At 43.5% G+C, this 17,171-nt stretch overlaps 1 protein-coding gene across 2 annotated transcripts; it reads right to left on the reverse strand.

Annotated features, from left to right (window-relative positions):
• Positions 1 to 28: 28 nt before the first annotated feature.
• Positions 29 to 10,108, reverse strand: hm13 (histocompatibility (minor) 13). 2 transcript variants are annotated; one of them, XM_037478987.2, is made up of 12 exons: positions 9,659 to 10,108; positions 8,026 to 8,061; positions 6,485 to 6,583; positions 6,316 to 6,398; positions 5,503 to 5,591; positions 4,739 to 4,824; positions 4,156 to 4,281; positions 3,389 to 3,446; positions 3,194 to 3,314; positions 2,972 to 3,074; positions 2,666 to 2,751; positions 29 to 1,498 (listed from the first exon to the last, which is right to left on the reverse strand). In XM_037478987.2, the coding sequence occupies exons 1-12, from the start codon at positions 9,884 to 9,886 to the stop codon at positions 1,429 to 1,431; spliced, it is 1,185 nt and encodes a 394-aa protein (XP_037334884.1). In that variant the 5' UTR covers positions 9,887 to 10,108; the 3' UTR covers positions 29 to 1,428. The 2 variants fall into 2 exon arrangements, with proteins under 2 accessions (XP_037334884.1, XP_037334885.1); XM_037478988.2 differs by lacking the exon at positions 8,026 to 8,061 and having other exon boundaries at positions 9,659 to 10,100.
• Between the last annotated feature and the right edge of the window lie 7,063 nt (positions 10,109 to 17,171).

Genomic DNA, 17,171 nt, shown 5'->3' on the forward strand with positions numbered 1-17,171 from the left:
ACATTAAAAGAAGCAGACGGACGCAGGGTTATGCTTCTCTACGTGGTGATCAAAACACCCCCAAAAAGGTTTATTGCAAATAAAATATATATTCAGGCCATAAAAACGACCTCCTGCACAAATCTAACCAAAGAAAGAAAGACTAAATAGTTCAAATACATCATTTAAAATGCTGATGATGAGCTACTGAACAACACGGAGCGAAGGATGGGGGATTTCCTCTCATGTTTTTACATCAAAATACAAAAACTGTGCATCTCTTGATAAAGCGACATTGATCAACATCGAGAACAATAACAAGGCCAATCACGTCCAATCGGAAGCTTTAAATGAAATGACTTCCTCAAATGATAGATTATATATTCATTGGACAATAATACAAAAGTGGGAATTAGATACTTTTGAAACAGACTCAAAACCTCTTTAAGAAAATGACTGTCGATGGTTTTTGGCACTTGAGATGATTTAGATGACACATGTCTCGTGCTCCGATGCCTCAATTTGGATCCTTGACGAGTTTTTTTTACTAAAACGTGGATCTTTGAACAGAAATTCAAGAAATAAGTCGGCGCTTCAGATTGACCGACTCCGGAAGGTTATTCAGCTTCAGGTTTGCTTATTTTGTCTAACTCATGCAACCAGTCTCTGATTTAATGTAAAATTAAGTTAAACGAATGAACAAAAAAAATATTCAAAACCGATGCTTTATTTTGAAAAACCCCTGAAACTCTTGTTCTCTGAGCCTATTGCCTCCGACACCCTCTGCACCAATAAGACGTCAGAACGAGGCCTGGAAGATCAGACGCTGGAGAACCAGAAGCAGTTCAGACCAAGAACAGAACGTCTTCCAATGATCTGGGCTTCCTTGGCCCTCTTAAAATTCTGACCTTCAACAATAAAACTAAAGTAAAGCACGACTGAAAACATTGGCGAGAGGTGTGTGTTTAAAACAAAGAAAGCAAAAGCAGCGCTTGTTTTACTGTTGTTTAAGGTCGATGAAAACAAAGCAGTTCAGACCAAACGCAAAGGAGACACTTTGTGGCATTGTGTGTGGAGCCTTAGCCCCGCCCCCCAGCTGCTGGTGTGAGAATGCAGCTTTAACACAGGAAGCAGACTTCACTTTAGAGGAGAAGCAGCGAGAGGTTTAGAAACATCTTTGCGTTTGGTCTGAACTGTACGGTTTGTGGTCAATCTGAGCTGCAAACACAGAAGTTCAGGAGTCACCACGAGGCTCCGAGTCGCAGTCTACCCAAACGACCTTTACAATACAAATCTACCGTTACCACGGAGACCAGCTGGGCCGTCACGCGGTATCAGACAACACTCAGCGGCAGACAGGAAGCTGGAGGCGGGCTTCAGTGAAATGTGGCAGCAGGCTGGATGAGGAACGCTTGAGGAAGGGGGCGGGGCCGGGGGCAGCGATGGATGCTATTGGTCCTTCTTCTCTGTTTCTGGGTCTTCTTTAACATCTGTATCCTCAGGAGGGGTCTCCTCGTACCTGGAGACGAGGAGGAAGAAACAAAAGCATGAGGAAAATTGTCTCCATTTCCATCATTAGCAGAACTTCAATTCATTATTTTCAATTGTTGAAAAATAGAAAATGAAACCAAATAGAATCCGTGAAATCTCAAATTAAAATGATATAAGAAGGCCTTTAATGATAATTCATTCAGTTTGTTGAATATATTTGGTATATTTCAGAGTGAAGCGAGTTCCAGAGGATTCATCAGTCTGCTCATAGTCCAGATAAACTCGACTGAGTTTCCTTGACGATGGATCAGATTGAGTCATGTCATGTCATGAGGTGAGTGCAGACTTTGATCTTTAATTCTATTACTCTGCTGTAAACTTCCACCTGTTCACTTCAAACAAAATGTCATTTTTGCTAACTTTATTTGTATAAAATTGTATTAATTAACTGTCTGATTACCTGTCCTGGAGACAGGTGTGTGTGCAGTGGTGGGGGAGGAGTTTAAAGAGGGACGGGCCTCTACATGGGGGTGGGCGGTAAACACCGGTGACGGGGGGAGGGGCCTGTTGTCATGGAGAAGGCATCCATGGAGCTAGCCAGGCTGGCGGGCGAGCCGCTGACTGTTGGGAAGGAAGTGAGCCGGGGGGAGCAGGGGAGGAGCTGCTCTGATGACTCATAGCTAACCATGGGGGGAGGGGGAGGGGGGGGACGCACGGCGGAGAGGAGAAAGAAAGGAGAAGAAAATTTAAGAGAAAGGGGGGGGGGGTAGAAGGAGAGAATGTTTAAGTTTGTATCTTAGTGTAAAGTTTAAAACTACTAAAGAAATCTGCTGCTAACGCATTACAGAAACGAGAGGGACAGAGGACAAGAAGACTGGACAGAGGAGAGGAGGACAAGAAGGAGGTCAGAGGAGAGGACAGAGGAGAGGACGGAGGAACCGAGGAGAGGAGGAGTTTTTTGGTTGGCGAGTCCTGTCTGATGGAGACATGTCCTACTTCCTTCATGCGGACACACACTTCAAACATTTGTCTCGTTTACGTGACAGAAGCAGCCTTTTATTCTGCCGTCCAATCACAGAGCAGAAAGGATTTTAAAATGTGACCAGCCAATCAGCTGTGAGATGTCCAGAGATGAGGGTCACTTGTAAAGGATGTTTTTAGATATTAAAGAACACTAAGCGCTTTGAAGTCTCACCTGAACAACTCTGTGAGTTCTCCTTTGATCAGAGCGACGACGACGGGGAAGCCCACGCAGGCCGGGACCAGGTAGAGCAGAGCGGGCTGCAGGCAGACAGGTCAACACACACACATATGCATATACATATAAATAAAATAGAGATCCATACTTATGGTTGACAAATATCTAAAATATATGATCACAAAACTGTTCCTCTGGACTAGAGACTCATCGTGGTTCCGTTCCCACAGAGGAGCAGAACTTCTGTATTAAAGGTGAAACATCTGAGGTTCAGTGCAGACGACCTGACCCCTGACCTCATACCTGTGCGTGTTTGAAGGTGTGCATGACGAAGATGGTGAGGCCCAGTCCGAAGATGTAGGCCAGGAAGCTGGAGTAGAAGTACGTCCTGCTGTTCTTCTTCAGGCTGCATGAAGACACAAGAGACATTAAAACTTTCCTCAGGAAGACGAGGAGCAAAAAAAAAAAAAAGGAGAACAGGGAGAAGGACAAGAACAAAAAGGACAAAGAAGAAGGGGACGTTACCTGACGTCAAAGCGCAGCAGCAGGGCGATAAAGATCCCGGGGATGACGATGTCCCCAAGACCCAACATGGCAAAGTTACTGGCATCAAGTCCTCGCTCCAATAAGTCCTGAGGAAACACCACTGAGGACAGAGGAGACGAGTAACCACGTGAGCGCTTAACCCTCAACGACCTGCCGCCCATCTGGCCAACTCACATTTGATCGGCGCCTCAAAGGACCTGGCGACTGTTACCATGACGTTAGTCCCAAACACCTGCAGGGACACGGAATCAGGACACAGGTTGTGGTGAGTTCAGGTGCTGCTGGTTAGTGTTGCCATTCATCTTCTAAAGTTCTGGGCTCATGTTCATAAAACCATTAAAAAGGTTATTTTGGGGACTTAAATGATAAAAAAAACTCCATCACTGTCAACAGTTCGTATGTTATTTGATTTGTCTGATAATACTTTAAACTGGCGTCTTTGCTCTCTGTTAACGTTGGTTTATGAGCGATGGCGGAGATGCTGATGAGTAGCTTGAGAGTAAACATAAATAAAGAATAGATAAGATCTTTTATCGACTGTCTTTCAAACTGAAAGCAGTGACACTGAATGTACAATGTTGTCCCAAGTAGTGAGAGCAGAATACTTACCATCTGTGGTCAATAACTGGGCAATATGTCCCATCATGCATTGTGCCGAGCAAGAAATATAGACGGACGAGAGGAAATGAGACAAATCCTCGAGTGGTGGCATGAAAATACTTGTGAGCAGCATCAGACTTTATTCATTTGGGATACAAGCTTTCGATCCAGCAGATAGTGCCTCTACTCTTTCAGTCTGTTCCCTTTCAAAATAAAATGCCACACATGGTACACGCCCACCACGGACACCTCACTCTCATTTGGCAAAAAGGAAGAATGGTTCACAATGATCACAAAAACACATCCACGGAAAAAACCTTTAGTTTTAAAAATCCTCTCACCCAGAAGACGTCGTAGACAAACAGCCCCCCCAGCAGGATGCAGCCGGTACTGACGTTGTTCAGATGGAGCAGCTCCACTCCGTTGAGGGCGAACGCCAAACCAAACAGGTTATTGGCTATCCAGTGCTGTGATGTCACCAAGCACAGAGACAGGTTATTGGCTATCCAGTGCTGTGATGTCACCAAGCACAGAGACAGGTTATTGGCTATCCAGTGCTGTGATGTCACCAAGCACAGAGACAGGTTATTGGCTATCCAGTGCTGTGATGTCACCAAGCACAGAGACAGGTTATTGGCTATCCAGTGTTGTGATGTCACAAAGCACAGAGACAGGTAATTGGTTATCCAGTGCTGTGATGTCACCAAGCAGACACAGGTTATTGGCTATCCAGTGCTGTGATGTCACCAAGCACAGAGACAGGTAATTGGCTATCCAGTACTGTGATGTCACATGATCTATCATTTGAGTCTGTGACTGGTTGTCTGGTATAGTGACATCACAGAAAGGGTACTTTTGGTCAGAAGGAACCAACCTTCAGCTCCCTGCGTGTCTGTGACATCAGAAGATAGTGGTCAGGCTTACCTTTTTCAACAGGTACCAGACTCCCACCACGGTGCTGATGAGCAAACACACCAAGTTCTTGGTGTCAAACTCATAATTCACAATTTCTGCAGAGAGTCGAAGTGAAGAAGGTTATTGGTCAGATTTAAATTACTTTTTTTGGTGAATAAAGGGGGTTGTTAGGGTTGACACAATATCACATTATTGTTGTGTGATTATTGCACAAACATTTATTGCAACATTGCAATTGTCAGACCATTTTATGCCACTGAACATAATATGATTACATACAAAAAAAAAATTGCAAGGGACATGGATCGGGCGAAGCATCGTTCTCGGTCTGCAGAAAGGAGCCGTGGAGGTTTAACCCGTGGCTCTGACCGCCGGCAGGGAGAGACGGAGCGGCTCGGTGCCGCTAACAATCAACGAGCAGTCCGCAGGGACCGACAGTTGTTCAGGTCAAAGACGGGCGGATGGTTGTTTTTGAGGTTTGAGCTTAGTTGTGTTGCCCGTTTTCGGTGCCACTGTTTTTTTAAACAGTCGACGCACCGGCTCGTGCACATGGATTGGTTCTCCTCTCTCATTGTCTCAAACTAAAGCCAAAAAGACGTTCATTTATAAGTAAAATGAATATCGCAGCACCAAAGATTATTGCATGCAATGTGTGTTTATCGCATATTGCGACGGGCCTGGTGCTTGATGCAAATGATAAGAAACTAGCTACTCTGTGTAAACTGGTAAATAGTCAACAGACTTGTCTAAAGGTCCGTCAATGTGCTTCGTACCTTCTTTGGTCTCTTCAGAGCCCTGAGTGAAGAGCAGCTGGAACTGTTTGTTTGAGAAGGAATCAGGAAAGATTCTGGACATCAGAGGACTGCAGGAGGTAGACAAGGACAACGGATCGCAGGCATTGCAATATGAAGTTAATAAAATCTAACTTTTTATTTGACGGCTTAAAAAACTGATATTGTCTAAATAAATGTAATGATAAATCTCGTTAAAAAAAACATTTATTTTAGCCAGATTCTGGTGAAACATTCAATTCTATGAAACTGACGTCCTAAATGATTCTTCTGATACAAACAGTCATGTGACTATAAATCAGAGGAACTGGCCCACTGAGGTCACCTGGTCAGTGGTTGAGGCCTGAAATGTGTCACCATAACGTCACACAATACAATTTACCACTGAGGGGATTTAATTCATACTTTTCATTCTGATTTGAAGAACTTTTCTCATATGGTCATTTTAGATGTTTTACTGTTTGTCAAAATTGCTTTGATGATAAGAAATACATATTTTTATGAATAAACATCTGAGTTGACGCATTTGTTTTCCTCCATCTTTAATCCTTGATGCTTTAAATGTATACATTTTAACGTGTGCCTCCTCTTTTTAACGTTGTGATGAATGTTTATAACTTGTATGTAACTTTTTTAACTATTTCACTCGTTCTAGTTCTCTAAATGAAGGCTCTAGTTTCCAAAGGGGGTCAAAATGTGTCAACTCATTTTACACTTAATTAGTTTAAATCGATAGAGCAACCCCCCCCCCCCCCCCCCGCCCCCCCCGGTGGTGGTGGTAGTAGTTATTTTTACCTCATGGTGTGAGACAGAGCCAGGACGCCCAGGCCAAAGAAGTAGACTGACAGCAGCAGGTTGATGTACTCTTGTGAGAATACCTGCATGTGAACATTTACACGTTACCCCCAAAGTGCAGAAGACTCTACCTGAGGCCCCTGAAGTAGGGCCGAGTAAACCATGTTACCTTGAAGAAGAGGTAGAGCCCAAACAGAGTGCAGCTGGCGATGATGGGAAACCTGGCTGCGTCTCGACCGGTGATCGTTTCAGGCATGTCTGATGCATTCTGGGAGGAGAAAGAAATACAGAGAGATGAGCGTGTCACTATATAGAAGGGTCAGGTTGTAGATTAAAGATCTAATGTGTAAAAATAGAAAACCACAAAAAACTGATTTGCCCAAAACAATAAAAAAGCCAAACTATTCCTCCTGTTCTATGAATTGAAGTCAAAGCGCCATGAGGTGAGGCTCATGTGACCACCAGGACGTCTCCCCTGGTGTCAACAGAACAGTGGTCCCCAACCACAGGACCGGTACCGGTGGACACGGACGCTTTCACACACAGAATAAATCACTTGTTTATTCAGGACGCTTGTCTCGGTCACGTCAAAATTACAGCATAACTTAAGGCCAAGAGCCGGCGAAAAAAAACAAAAAGCTGGAAAGCTTTTTTGGAAGGTGGAAAGACCCATGAGGAGACAAAGACGCCAACTTAAAAGAAAGCTTCATTTAACAGGAAGTATCATGCTTAAAATACCACTCTGCGTTACATGGATGTGTATTAATGCCGATCAGAGCTTTTTATTTCACAGTGTTTATCTGCCACACCTTTTGAAGACTGTCCGCTAAATGTTGTCCAGCAGGAGACCAGTCTGTGAGGAATAAAAGGTTGGGGACCATTGTCATAGAAGTCTAGGAGAAAATGCCTACTTCTGTGTAGTGACCAGCAGGGGGCGACTCCTCTGGTCACATAGACGTCTATGAGGAAATGACTCTACTTCTGTGTAGTGACCAGCAGGGGGCGACTCCTCTGCTCCCATAAACGTCTATGAGGAAATGACTACTTCTCTCTTGATTTATTCCCCCAGTAAACATTGTAAACATGAGTTTATGGTCTCAGTCTCTAGTTTCAAGTCTTCAATACACCATGATGTCCATTTACAAAACCACTAACTTAGGGCTTCATAACGTCCACAAACTAACGCAGGTCACCATGACAATGTCCACTTATAAACAAAGTTTGCCACGCCGTCCAGCAGACGAGTCACCTATTGATCATTGGCTAATCAATGAAAACAGCTGGGTAGAAGTTAGTAAAGACACGACCCCGACTCCTCCCTCCGTCCTTCTACTCTGATTCAAAGACACCAACAGGCTGACACCACCCTGTATGAGAGCCCCTCCTGACTCAGTGTTAGTAAGGGTCAAGAAGGGTAAGAAGCCATTTTTATTAAGTATTATTTTACACCTACAGGAAATTGTTCTCTGCATTTTACCCACCCCACGCAGTGGGAGCAGTGGGCTGCCTTAGGGGAGCAGGTGAGGGTTAGGTGTCTTGCTCAAGGACACTTCGACTTGTGACATTGAGCAGGCGGGGTTTGAACCGCCAACCCTTCGGTTCCCAGTGCACCCTCTACTCCACGCGCCGCTGTCACCCTTCTGTAAGGTAAACGCGTCCCGTGTCCATGCTCAGGTGTTGGTGCTGTGAACAAGCGGCTCTCATACTCACTCTGAAGCCCGAATCGTAATCATTTTCTCCAAGCTCCTACGGACAGAGAGACGGGATGGATGGACAGACAGGTGTGCACAGACAGGGAGAGAGCGATCAGATTGGCAGCAAAGGGGAGGACAGAAAGCAGGGCCAAAAGAGATCAGGAAACAGCCTTGAAAAAGGCTCTGAGCAGAACTGTTTGAGTGATTAAAGAGGTTATGTGACCTCATTTTAAAGATGGCTGACGGAGGAGAGCGATAGACAGAGGGAGACAAAGGATGAGAGAAGATGACCTACAGTTACACCTCACCGGAGACAAAAATACCTGTTAAACACCAGGTAAAGTGCTCTCAACGTCCTTGCGGTAGTTTACCTTTACAATGGTCATCTTCAGGTCACATGTCAAAGAGCAAGTACCTCAAAGCACTGTATGTGTAACCAAGTACCAAAAGCCCTTCATGTGACGATACATTAGAACAATGACTGAATTCCTTTTGCGTTGCAGCTGAGGGCTGCAACAACAAATCGATGAAAGCGATTATTAAAAGTGTTGGCTACAAATTTCATTATCGATTCGCTGTGTCGAACGATTATTACGTTTTTGTGAGTCATCCGTTGTCTTGTATGTATTCCGTGCTTTGTCCCATTTCGGTTATCGTTGACAAATATATTTGTGTGTGTTGTACTTTTTAATCCTGTCATATATGGTAGTCTAGTGCAAATCTACTGTGGGTTTACGGTAGTTGGTGTGATGCCTGTAACAGGAGTCACACGGTGATCTATTAAACTAAGAAGCCTGTAATGCATTTATTTACAAATGCTATTTTAAATTCATCTCATAGCACTTGGTTATTTTTTTAGCTGTATAGATTTAATTAACTTGCACTACAACGATGGTAATAATTTAATAAATAAGCTTCAAGTGAACATGGGGGTGTGTTTTCGTCTGTGCACAAGTTGACGTTAAAACAAATCGTTACATTTTCTGATTTGTATTTTTTAAATAAATTATTATATTATTATTATAACCCGTACTTTCTGAAGTATTACAGTATGCAATGTTAATTTTAGTTAACAGCAGTTCCATTTTAGAACAAAGGGTTGGAAATTAAAGCTTTTTAATGCCGTTTTTCCCCCGATTCATTGATTAATCGGAAAAATAAATCGACCGATTAATTATCAAAATAATCGTTATTTGCAGCCCAAGTTGAAGCTGATAGAAGGTGGAATAAGGTAGTAACGTTCGAGTAGAACGACTCTAGTGACGTTTCCGCCACTGTCGACCATACGTCATCTTAGTGAACCGGCGCATGAAGCTCCACTGCGCATGCGCACCAAATAAAGAACCCCCAAAAGCGTGCAAATAAATCCATTTTAGTACACGTCTGTCTGTGTGTCTGTCTCTCTCTCTCTCTCTCGCACGCGCACACACACACACACACACACGTCAATAAACTCGCTGTGTGCGCGAGACAAGCCACTAAAAACACCACTACGTTAACGTAGTTAGCCCCACTAGTTAGCCGTCACCTGAACTAACGTTAGTACGCGACTAGCTCAATTAGCTAACCACTAATAGCCGGCGGAAGCTACCGACGGACTGGGCCGCGTCACCGCGGTGAGCCCCGAGGGAGCTGCCGCTGAATGTTACCTTAGATTTGGAGCAGTGGACGGACCGCAGGGCTCCGAAGAAGATGGGCAGCAGTGCCATGAACACCAGGCTGCCGTACGCCAGCGCGGTGCCCTCCGGCGAGGCGACGAACTTTGCCGTAGCGTTGAGCGCCTCGGTCCCGTTAGTGTCCGTCGCGTTCAGGGCGTCCAGGACCGCGGCAGCAGCGGCCTCCGGCACCGAGGCCGGGGCTTGTTCCGTGTCAGCCATGGTCGTTGGTTCAGAGACGGGCTTCGAGGGGGCAGCGGGGTGGAAGGCAGGCGGATGGAAGGTATAGCTGCTGTGCGCGTCTCCTTCATACAGCGGGATGCTGCGTAAGGCCACGTTTCCTAACACACGGAGCAAAGAAGCGGAGGCGCACAGGACGTCTCACTCTGTAGCTTTTTCCAGGAACCAGAGACGTCGCGGACGTGCTTAAGACTGCAAACTTAATGAAAAAATAACAATCAAAGACATACTACATAGAATAGGTAATACGGAGGTATAATACATGACTACAGTATTATGCGGGTAGCTACATACACTTAATATTACGCGGTCTGGTCGACTGTTACTTTACACTACAGATAAAATACTACAGACAAAATGAAGGAACTGTATAGAAAGCTGGAGGGGAACCCCTTCACTAGTATAGACGATGTTGGCATGGAAGAAAGACAACATGTCTTCTTTGTTGGTGGAACCAGTTGTCGTGAGACGCTTCAATATGAAGGTAAATCAGTCCCATGCGCGCGCGACGTATTTGCTGGGTTGTAAAACTTGAACCTCGCTGCTCGCTTTACTGTCGCTTTTTGACAGTAAGGGGGCGGAGCCAGTCACCGGTATCTCTACATCTAATTGGTTACAAGCCCCGTCTTTGGATTGGCTGGAGTTGTGCGTCCACACAACTATAGAAGCCTAAGAAAGGGGATAGAAAGTCGAAATGATGAGATAAAACGTTGCCTAAACACAAAGGTCTATAGAAGCCCATTTCAAAACATCTGCTCGAGCTCGCAGATTCAGGTTTTGCGAGTGTCCAAATAGAAGGACATAGTACCTGAGCAGGTAGTGAACAGGTAGTAAATATACATAAATATAAAATCATAACTTCAAGATGCCATTATATCTTGGACGCGCAGATGTCTGCGCCCCACCGGGCCACGGCTTAGAAAACCCGGCTTCAAAGTCAGCCTACGGGTTACTTTTCTCAACCTCCACGGTCAACTCAGAGAACTTTCTTCATGAGTTTTCAGTCGTCACTAATCACGACTGCCACGGAGCAAACACCCACCGGGACGTATTTAATCTCCAGATGAACATGGTCGTAATTTAGACTCCGCTAAAAGGACCAATGTACATCTTCTCCAAGTTACGCAGGACCTGCCCGGCCTGGAGCTGATGGGGTGTGGAGTGAGTGGGTGTCCGTAGTGGATCTACCTCACGTGGACCAGGGCTCGCCGGACGTCGGTGGGTCTCAATGAAGAAACTTCAAAGAATCAAAGCGAACTCGGTCTTATTTCCTTCATGATAAAAAAATCTGATTATAACAAGTTATGGAGGGTAAAGGAGAATAAAATGTCGAACAAAAACTAAGATAAAAGTGTTGAGACAGCTTTAGATACAGCTTCTTTATCACCGTCCAGCAAACAGCAAAAACCAACCACCCAGAAAAGTCCCCCCTCTGGTCCAACTGTCCCTTTTAAGACCAGAAAGTTCGTAGAATCAGGAAAAGTATCACTTGGGTTAAGCCTCATGTCTCCTCCCAGAACTGATGTCACTTCTGTCCATAAATGACACAAACATGTCAACACTTACATATAGATTTAGCATTTTACAGTTTTAGATGACATGCACATACAAAAAATATGAAACACAAAGAACACCTGCACATATATAGGTGTGTCAATAAGGATGACTTTATACCTCTTATAATAAAACTACAGAGCATCTCTTTATTATCTACTACATAATATGGCTGATTATCTCATCAAAAAATATTTGGTCCCACTTAAAAGATTAAAACATAAGCACTTGGCATTTATGTGTCCCCTCTTATATCCTAAACCCGTAATAGTTCTTCGTCCTTAAAAAGTCAGAACAACATTATTCATTTCATCCTCACTACAAAGCAAAGAAGGATTCTCACAATGAAGAAACACAATATTAACATTAAAGCATCTACGTCCAAAACAACAGACTTAAGTTTCTTCATTGTCACCCGTGAAAGTACTCGTGAAAAATAGCATGCTGTGAATGGATAGGGTCCAGGACGACAGAGAGCCTTTACATCTTCAGACTAAAGACACACCTCTTCAGACTAAACCTCCCCTAAAACACTAACACACTGTAGACCTTAAACTGGACTTAGAATGGATCTTATCTAGAAAAAGTTTTGAAACTTTCCTTTTTGATGAAAATTGTACTTTCTTGTTACTTGTACTTCTGAGTTTGTATCTCTACGATTGAAATGAACTTATTGTAAGTCTTTGGATACAAGCATCAGCTAAATTACATGTAATGTAATTAACTCTTTTCGAGAGCTTTTATGTAATAAACAGCATGTTGTTGGCATTTTATCTATGATTATCATGTGAGTTGCATTTTTACGTTATAAAACAATGCTTCATATCTCATAAACCCGTCACATATTTAATATTTAAATCTAGTGAAGATAAACAAACCACACTCTAAAAATTAAACGTTCTGAACAGGTGGGGTTTTTTGGTTCTAACAGAAGAACCCTCTTGTGCTGTTTCTAAAGGTTTCACACCCAAAGGTTCATCCAAAACCCACATTTCTGTGGTGATTTTACCACCAGTGCTTTTAATAACCTTTGAAGAACCTTTGAAGACCCCAGAGGACGGAAGCAACATTAAAGCTCATCTTTGTCTGCACACGTCTCCTTTGTCTTCTTCTCCTCCTTGTGGAAGACTTTTCCATCCGGCTGCTTCTTCCAGCTCAGTTGGACGTGGTCGTCCATCCCCTGGTCCTTCAGCCTCTGTTTGAGCTGAGACACACAAACAGAAGAACTCTTCATTATGCTGCTGTTCATTCACATCCTGTCTCTCACTGTCCTTGTGTGGAAGCTCTGGTTCACAACCACTCTGGTTCGCTCTTTAACAGCTTTGTTCTTTGGACACACGAGAGAGTACCTTCTCCAACATGTCATCCATCACCTTTGGGTCATTGAGGTCCACAGAGGAGCTGCTCTGCAGCCTCACTTTGATCACTTGCTTTGAAACAGGCACATCTAAAAAGGCAAAGAAACGTCATCAGTCAAAATATTGTTGCATCGTTGAATCTTTAACACAAATAATAGAGAAAACCATGGTCATTAACCTGAAATCAATATGTACCGAATAAGTGAATGGTATCTTACCAGTGTAGCAGATGAAGGGTCTCATGTCCTGACAGAAGGACACCTGCCATTGTCCATTGGCACTGAAATCTGCTGCCGCACAAATCTCATTGGAGAGCTTTGGTTCACCATTTTTCCAGTTTGTAAATGAAGAGTCAGTCCCATCAGACCCCTTCCATCCATCTCTGAAAAGACCGATCCTGACTATTGATTTTGGGGGAACCAGACTCTGTACTTTCTGGTTCTCTGCCAGGTTCCTTACAATGGCCAGGTCTGTGTAGTGTTCTCTGCAGTAGGTCTGGGCCTGAGTCCAGTTCATGGAGATGCTAATGAGGATAAATGTCTCACTCAGACCTGAGAAGAAACCAGAGAGAAGAACTGTGACAACAGACAACACAGACCCATACCAGTCCATATGAACCAGAACCAATAGTTCCCTCTCTAGCATCGCTACCAGCTGGATGTTTTTTTTTTTTTTGCATTGGCATATGTATTCTGTCTCCATACTATCTCAGGTTCAAACTGCACCATATTTTCATTAAATCAATTTGAGAAGTTGAGAATGTTCCTCGATTTGGGTCGCGGCTTGTCATTAAGGGTTGATGGTGGGTCCCGGAGCCAGACCAATTGAGAACCACTGTTCTAGAGGGACCCAGGTGAGAGCAGGTACTACCACTTCTGTCCACAGGGGGTGCCAGAATCACCACTCAATGAAAGTTTCTCCATGTAGCTTTAATATTCTCACCTCAAGCGTCGAAGCAGATGGACAACATTAAAGTGTTAGGAGGGTAGTCCATCCAGTACCCATCTGAATACATAGCTGTGCAGCTTTCATAGTTGTTGGACCCTTCTCCAGGCCCCCATCGTCTGAACTCTGCCTCCCCGGGTTTGTAGAAACTCGGGTTTGACAGTGACCACCTCCAGCTGTTCACATCAGCATACAGTCCTATCCAGGCTACCTAGAAGCAATATTTCATTGTGACAGCAGGACACTTATACACTTATACAGGGCACTCATGTTCATGATGGAGTGTCTCTTAACGTGGAACTATCTTTACATGGAATATGGGATCATTGTTTGATGAGGTATTACATCTGTGGGTATCATGTACAGATTTGCAGTGTATTTTGCAAAATCCTACTCTGTCACGTCAATAACCCTCTGAAACGTATGATGAGAAGGAATTGAATTCATTATACTCAAGTACAAGTACACACTCCAGTACACCTCCTCTGCACACCTTCCTCACTGTGAGAAGGGGAAACCTTCAGACCTTCCGTCCCTGACCTCAAAACACTCACATGGTTGTAGGCGGCCATCTTGCTTGAGTCCACCATCTGGTTGAGTGTCTTCCTGTCCTCCGAGTGGCGGACAGTCACCAGGTCGGTGTACTTCTTTCTGCAGTGACGCTGTGCTTCAGTCATGTTCTTTGGTTCGTAAACAACATCATAGCGACGCTCAGGACGGTGGGATGAGATGGCACACAGCCCTGTGGCGACCAACATATTTATTATGTTTTAGATGAATCATTCAGGCAAATTATTATTCTACATTGAAGTAAGAAACCAGGAAGATAGAAGAGGAATGCTACAGGAGAATTTATTGAATGTCATCACGTTAAATGTATAAAATAATAAAAACATGTAAAAGTCTTGCCTGAAAGGACGAAGATGCTCAGAAGGAGTTTGTCCATCCTCGTCTCTTCTCTGGTCCTCTGTGGATGTGCTCACCACCCCTTCCTGTCTCGGCTGCACTAGACAACACTTAACACACTCCAAGGTGTGGACGTCATCATGGAAATGCCATGTAAATACAATGCTGGGTGCCAATTAGATCTGATTTTCTGCAGTCGGTGCTTTGACTAAAAATGTCAAAAGGTCTTTAGATTTGACTGACCAACCTCCCTGTTGGGTTTAGAGCACAGAGCCAAGACTTGCTTTCGGTTCTCCATTGGAAACATGTGGTCATCCAATGTCATCCATGTAAATCCAACCTCGCTCCCAAATTACATTCATTTCATCAGTAGGTCTCCTGCCCACAGTCCCAAGGGGTTTTCAGCATCCTACACTCAGAATAAGGAGCTTCCTTATTGGCCATTAAGCAGCCTACACGTCAACTGACAAGTCTTAAACCGGGTGGTACTGTGTGGAATCTTTACATGGATATTAGTTGAAATACTAATGCATTCTGGAATGTATTTGGACCGTAACCTCTCAGCCTGTTGGCAGGTGTTGAGTCTGTCCAGTCTTTGGTGAATTATTGTTTGTAAAAATTGAATACATAAAATGAAGTGTAGTGAATGTTAAAATCACTCACATTCATAACATTCATGTGGATGTCGATAGCGACAGCCTTGGTACTTCATTTCTCTCCTTGCGTGATAACTTATTTAACAATGTTATCACGTTAAATGTGAATTCCTGGCCCGACAAAGAGAGTATTTATCATGTTTTGTATTAATAACTTAACTCACTATAAAGATTGTTTATATCTTATAAAAAAGGATGAAGGAAGAAGGGGAATGTAAAATGAGAAATCATTTAACAATATCATTATGTTAGAGATGAAAAGAATAAAACCATATTATAATATAAGTCTTACCTGACAGGACGAAGATTCTCAGAAGGAGTTTGTCCATCCTCGTCTCTTCTCTGGTCCTCTGTGTCAGCCACTGACTGTGGATGTGCAGCTCATGCAAAATTCTGGGAACAATTATTTGACTATCAGTGTTCATCCTGATGTATTTACGTTTGTGAAACAAGCCTGTTACCTGCGCGGTTTCTTTGAGCACAAATAAAGCAAGTTATCTTTCGGAATGAGATGGATTGCATTAAGATGCATTAAGTTCCCACATCTGAGGCTAGTTTTCATGATATTCATTATAATTAAAATATCACGCTGTGCGTCCATCACAGTTATGCTCCGTCCACATGAATTGCGTCACGCACCTACAAAGTCTGTGCACAGACAGTCAGTCCGTCTGTCCAATCAGAAGGGTCCATCCTCTGCTAGATAGGCCCTACCCTTTCCGTAAGAAGTTAATTCCTTTGCGTTTTCCGTTGCGTTTTTCTAGTTGTCGTTGTGCTTTCTTATTTGCCGTTGTGATTTTCTACTTGTCGTTGTGTTTTTCACTTCAGGGCCACCATAGGAGACAGCTGGTCAGCACAATGCTTCAGGGTGTGGGGCGAGACTCAGTCCAGACCGGCTGCTTTACGAGGGTTTTGTCTTTTAAAGAGCCGGTTCACGTCTCTCTCCAGAATGGTTGCTGGTGAGGGGGGTGGGGGAGTGGAGGGTGGTGGTTTGGGGCAGGCTGGTGGAGCTTTGTCTTCCATGGTTGACGCGGAGGAAAAAAAACGGCGCGAATTGACAGAAATGAATCCTGAGAGTCCTGCTGCGCGTTTAGAGCAGTTCTCTTTTCTGCTTTCTACCATGGAAATAACCACTATTGCTGCTCTGTACTCATTGTGAAAATTACACAAATGTCGGAACTGACGTTCCAATATAACCATTTGCATGCATTGACTTCGGGGAAGATCTATTTGCCTGAATAATTTGCTTCACTTTTGGTGTGAACGCAGCATTAGATGCTTTTTCTGCAACGGCTACATGACAGATTATGTAACTAAAGAGTCCACAACTTCCTTTCTCTACTCTGCTGCAGTACACAACACTTTAAACAACATTATGTAAATGTCATGTAAACAAGAGGCCTTTCAGGGATTAAAGCTGATTTCTTTTCGGCAGAAGTTGCTTTGACTAAAAGGTAAAAAAAACTCTTTAGATTTGACTGACCATTTTCTCTGTTGATTTAGAGCACAGAGCCAAGAGACCTTTTTTATGTCCCCCATGTAAAGTGAACCTCACTTTTGGCCTACTTTTATGACAATTAGTAGAAGCCTTATTGAGGCAGTTAATACAAATCAAATTCACCTTCTGATGGAGGTGTGGGGTTAACCCTGTGCATGTCCTCCTCCTCCCTCCGTTCTGACGCATGCAGGTTATATATATATATATATTAGGGGTGTCAAATGATTAAAAATTTTAATCAAATTAATCAGAATTTTCAGTGGATTAATCATGATTAATCACTATTTGGAATTACACCTTAATCCTAACCATTTTTTCTTTCTGAAATGCATACTAAAGATAAATAACAG

The sequence above is a fragment of the Pungitius pungitius genome, chromosome 1, assembly GCF_949316345.1.
Source record: "Pungitius pungitius chromosome 1, fPunPun2.1, whole genome shotgun sequence".
Classification (NCBI taxonomy): domain Eukaryota; kingdom Metazoa; phylum Chordata; class Actinopteri; order Perciformes; family Gasterosteidae; genus Pungitius; species Pungitius pungitius.

Excerpts from the sequence above, each read along its gene's own strand:
- hm13 (XM_037478987.2), bottom strand. The coding sequence starts at position 9,886 with ATGGCTGACACGGAACAAGCCCCGGCCTCGGTGCCGGAGGCCGCTGCT. Across the intron at positions 4,282-4,738 it reads TCTGGTACCTGTTGAAAAAG|CACTGGATAGCCAATAACCT; the intron begins GTAAGCCTGACC and ends GTGACATCACAG. Across the intron at positions 1,499-2,665 it reads GAACTCACAGAGTTGTTCAG|GTACGAGGAGACCCCTCCTG; the intron begins GTGAGACTTCAA and ends CCTCGTCTCCAG.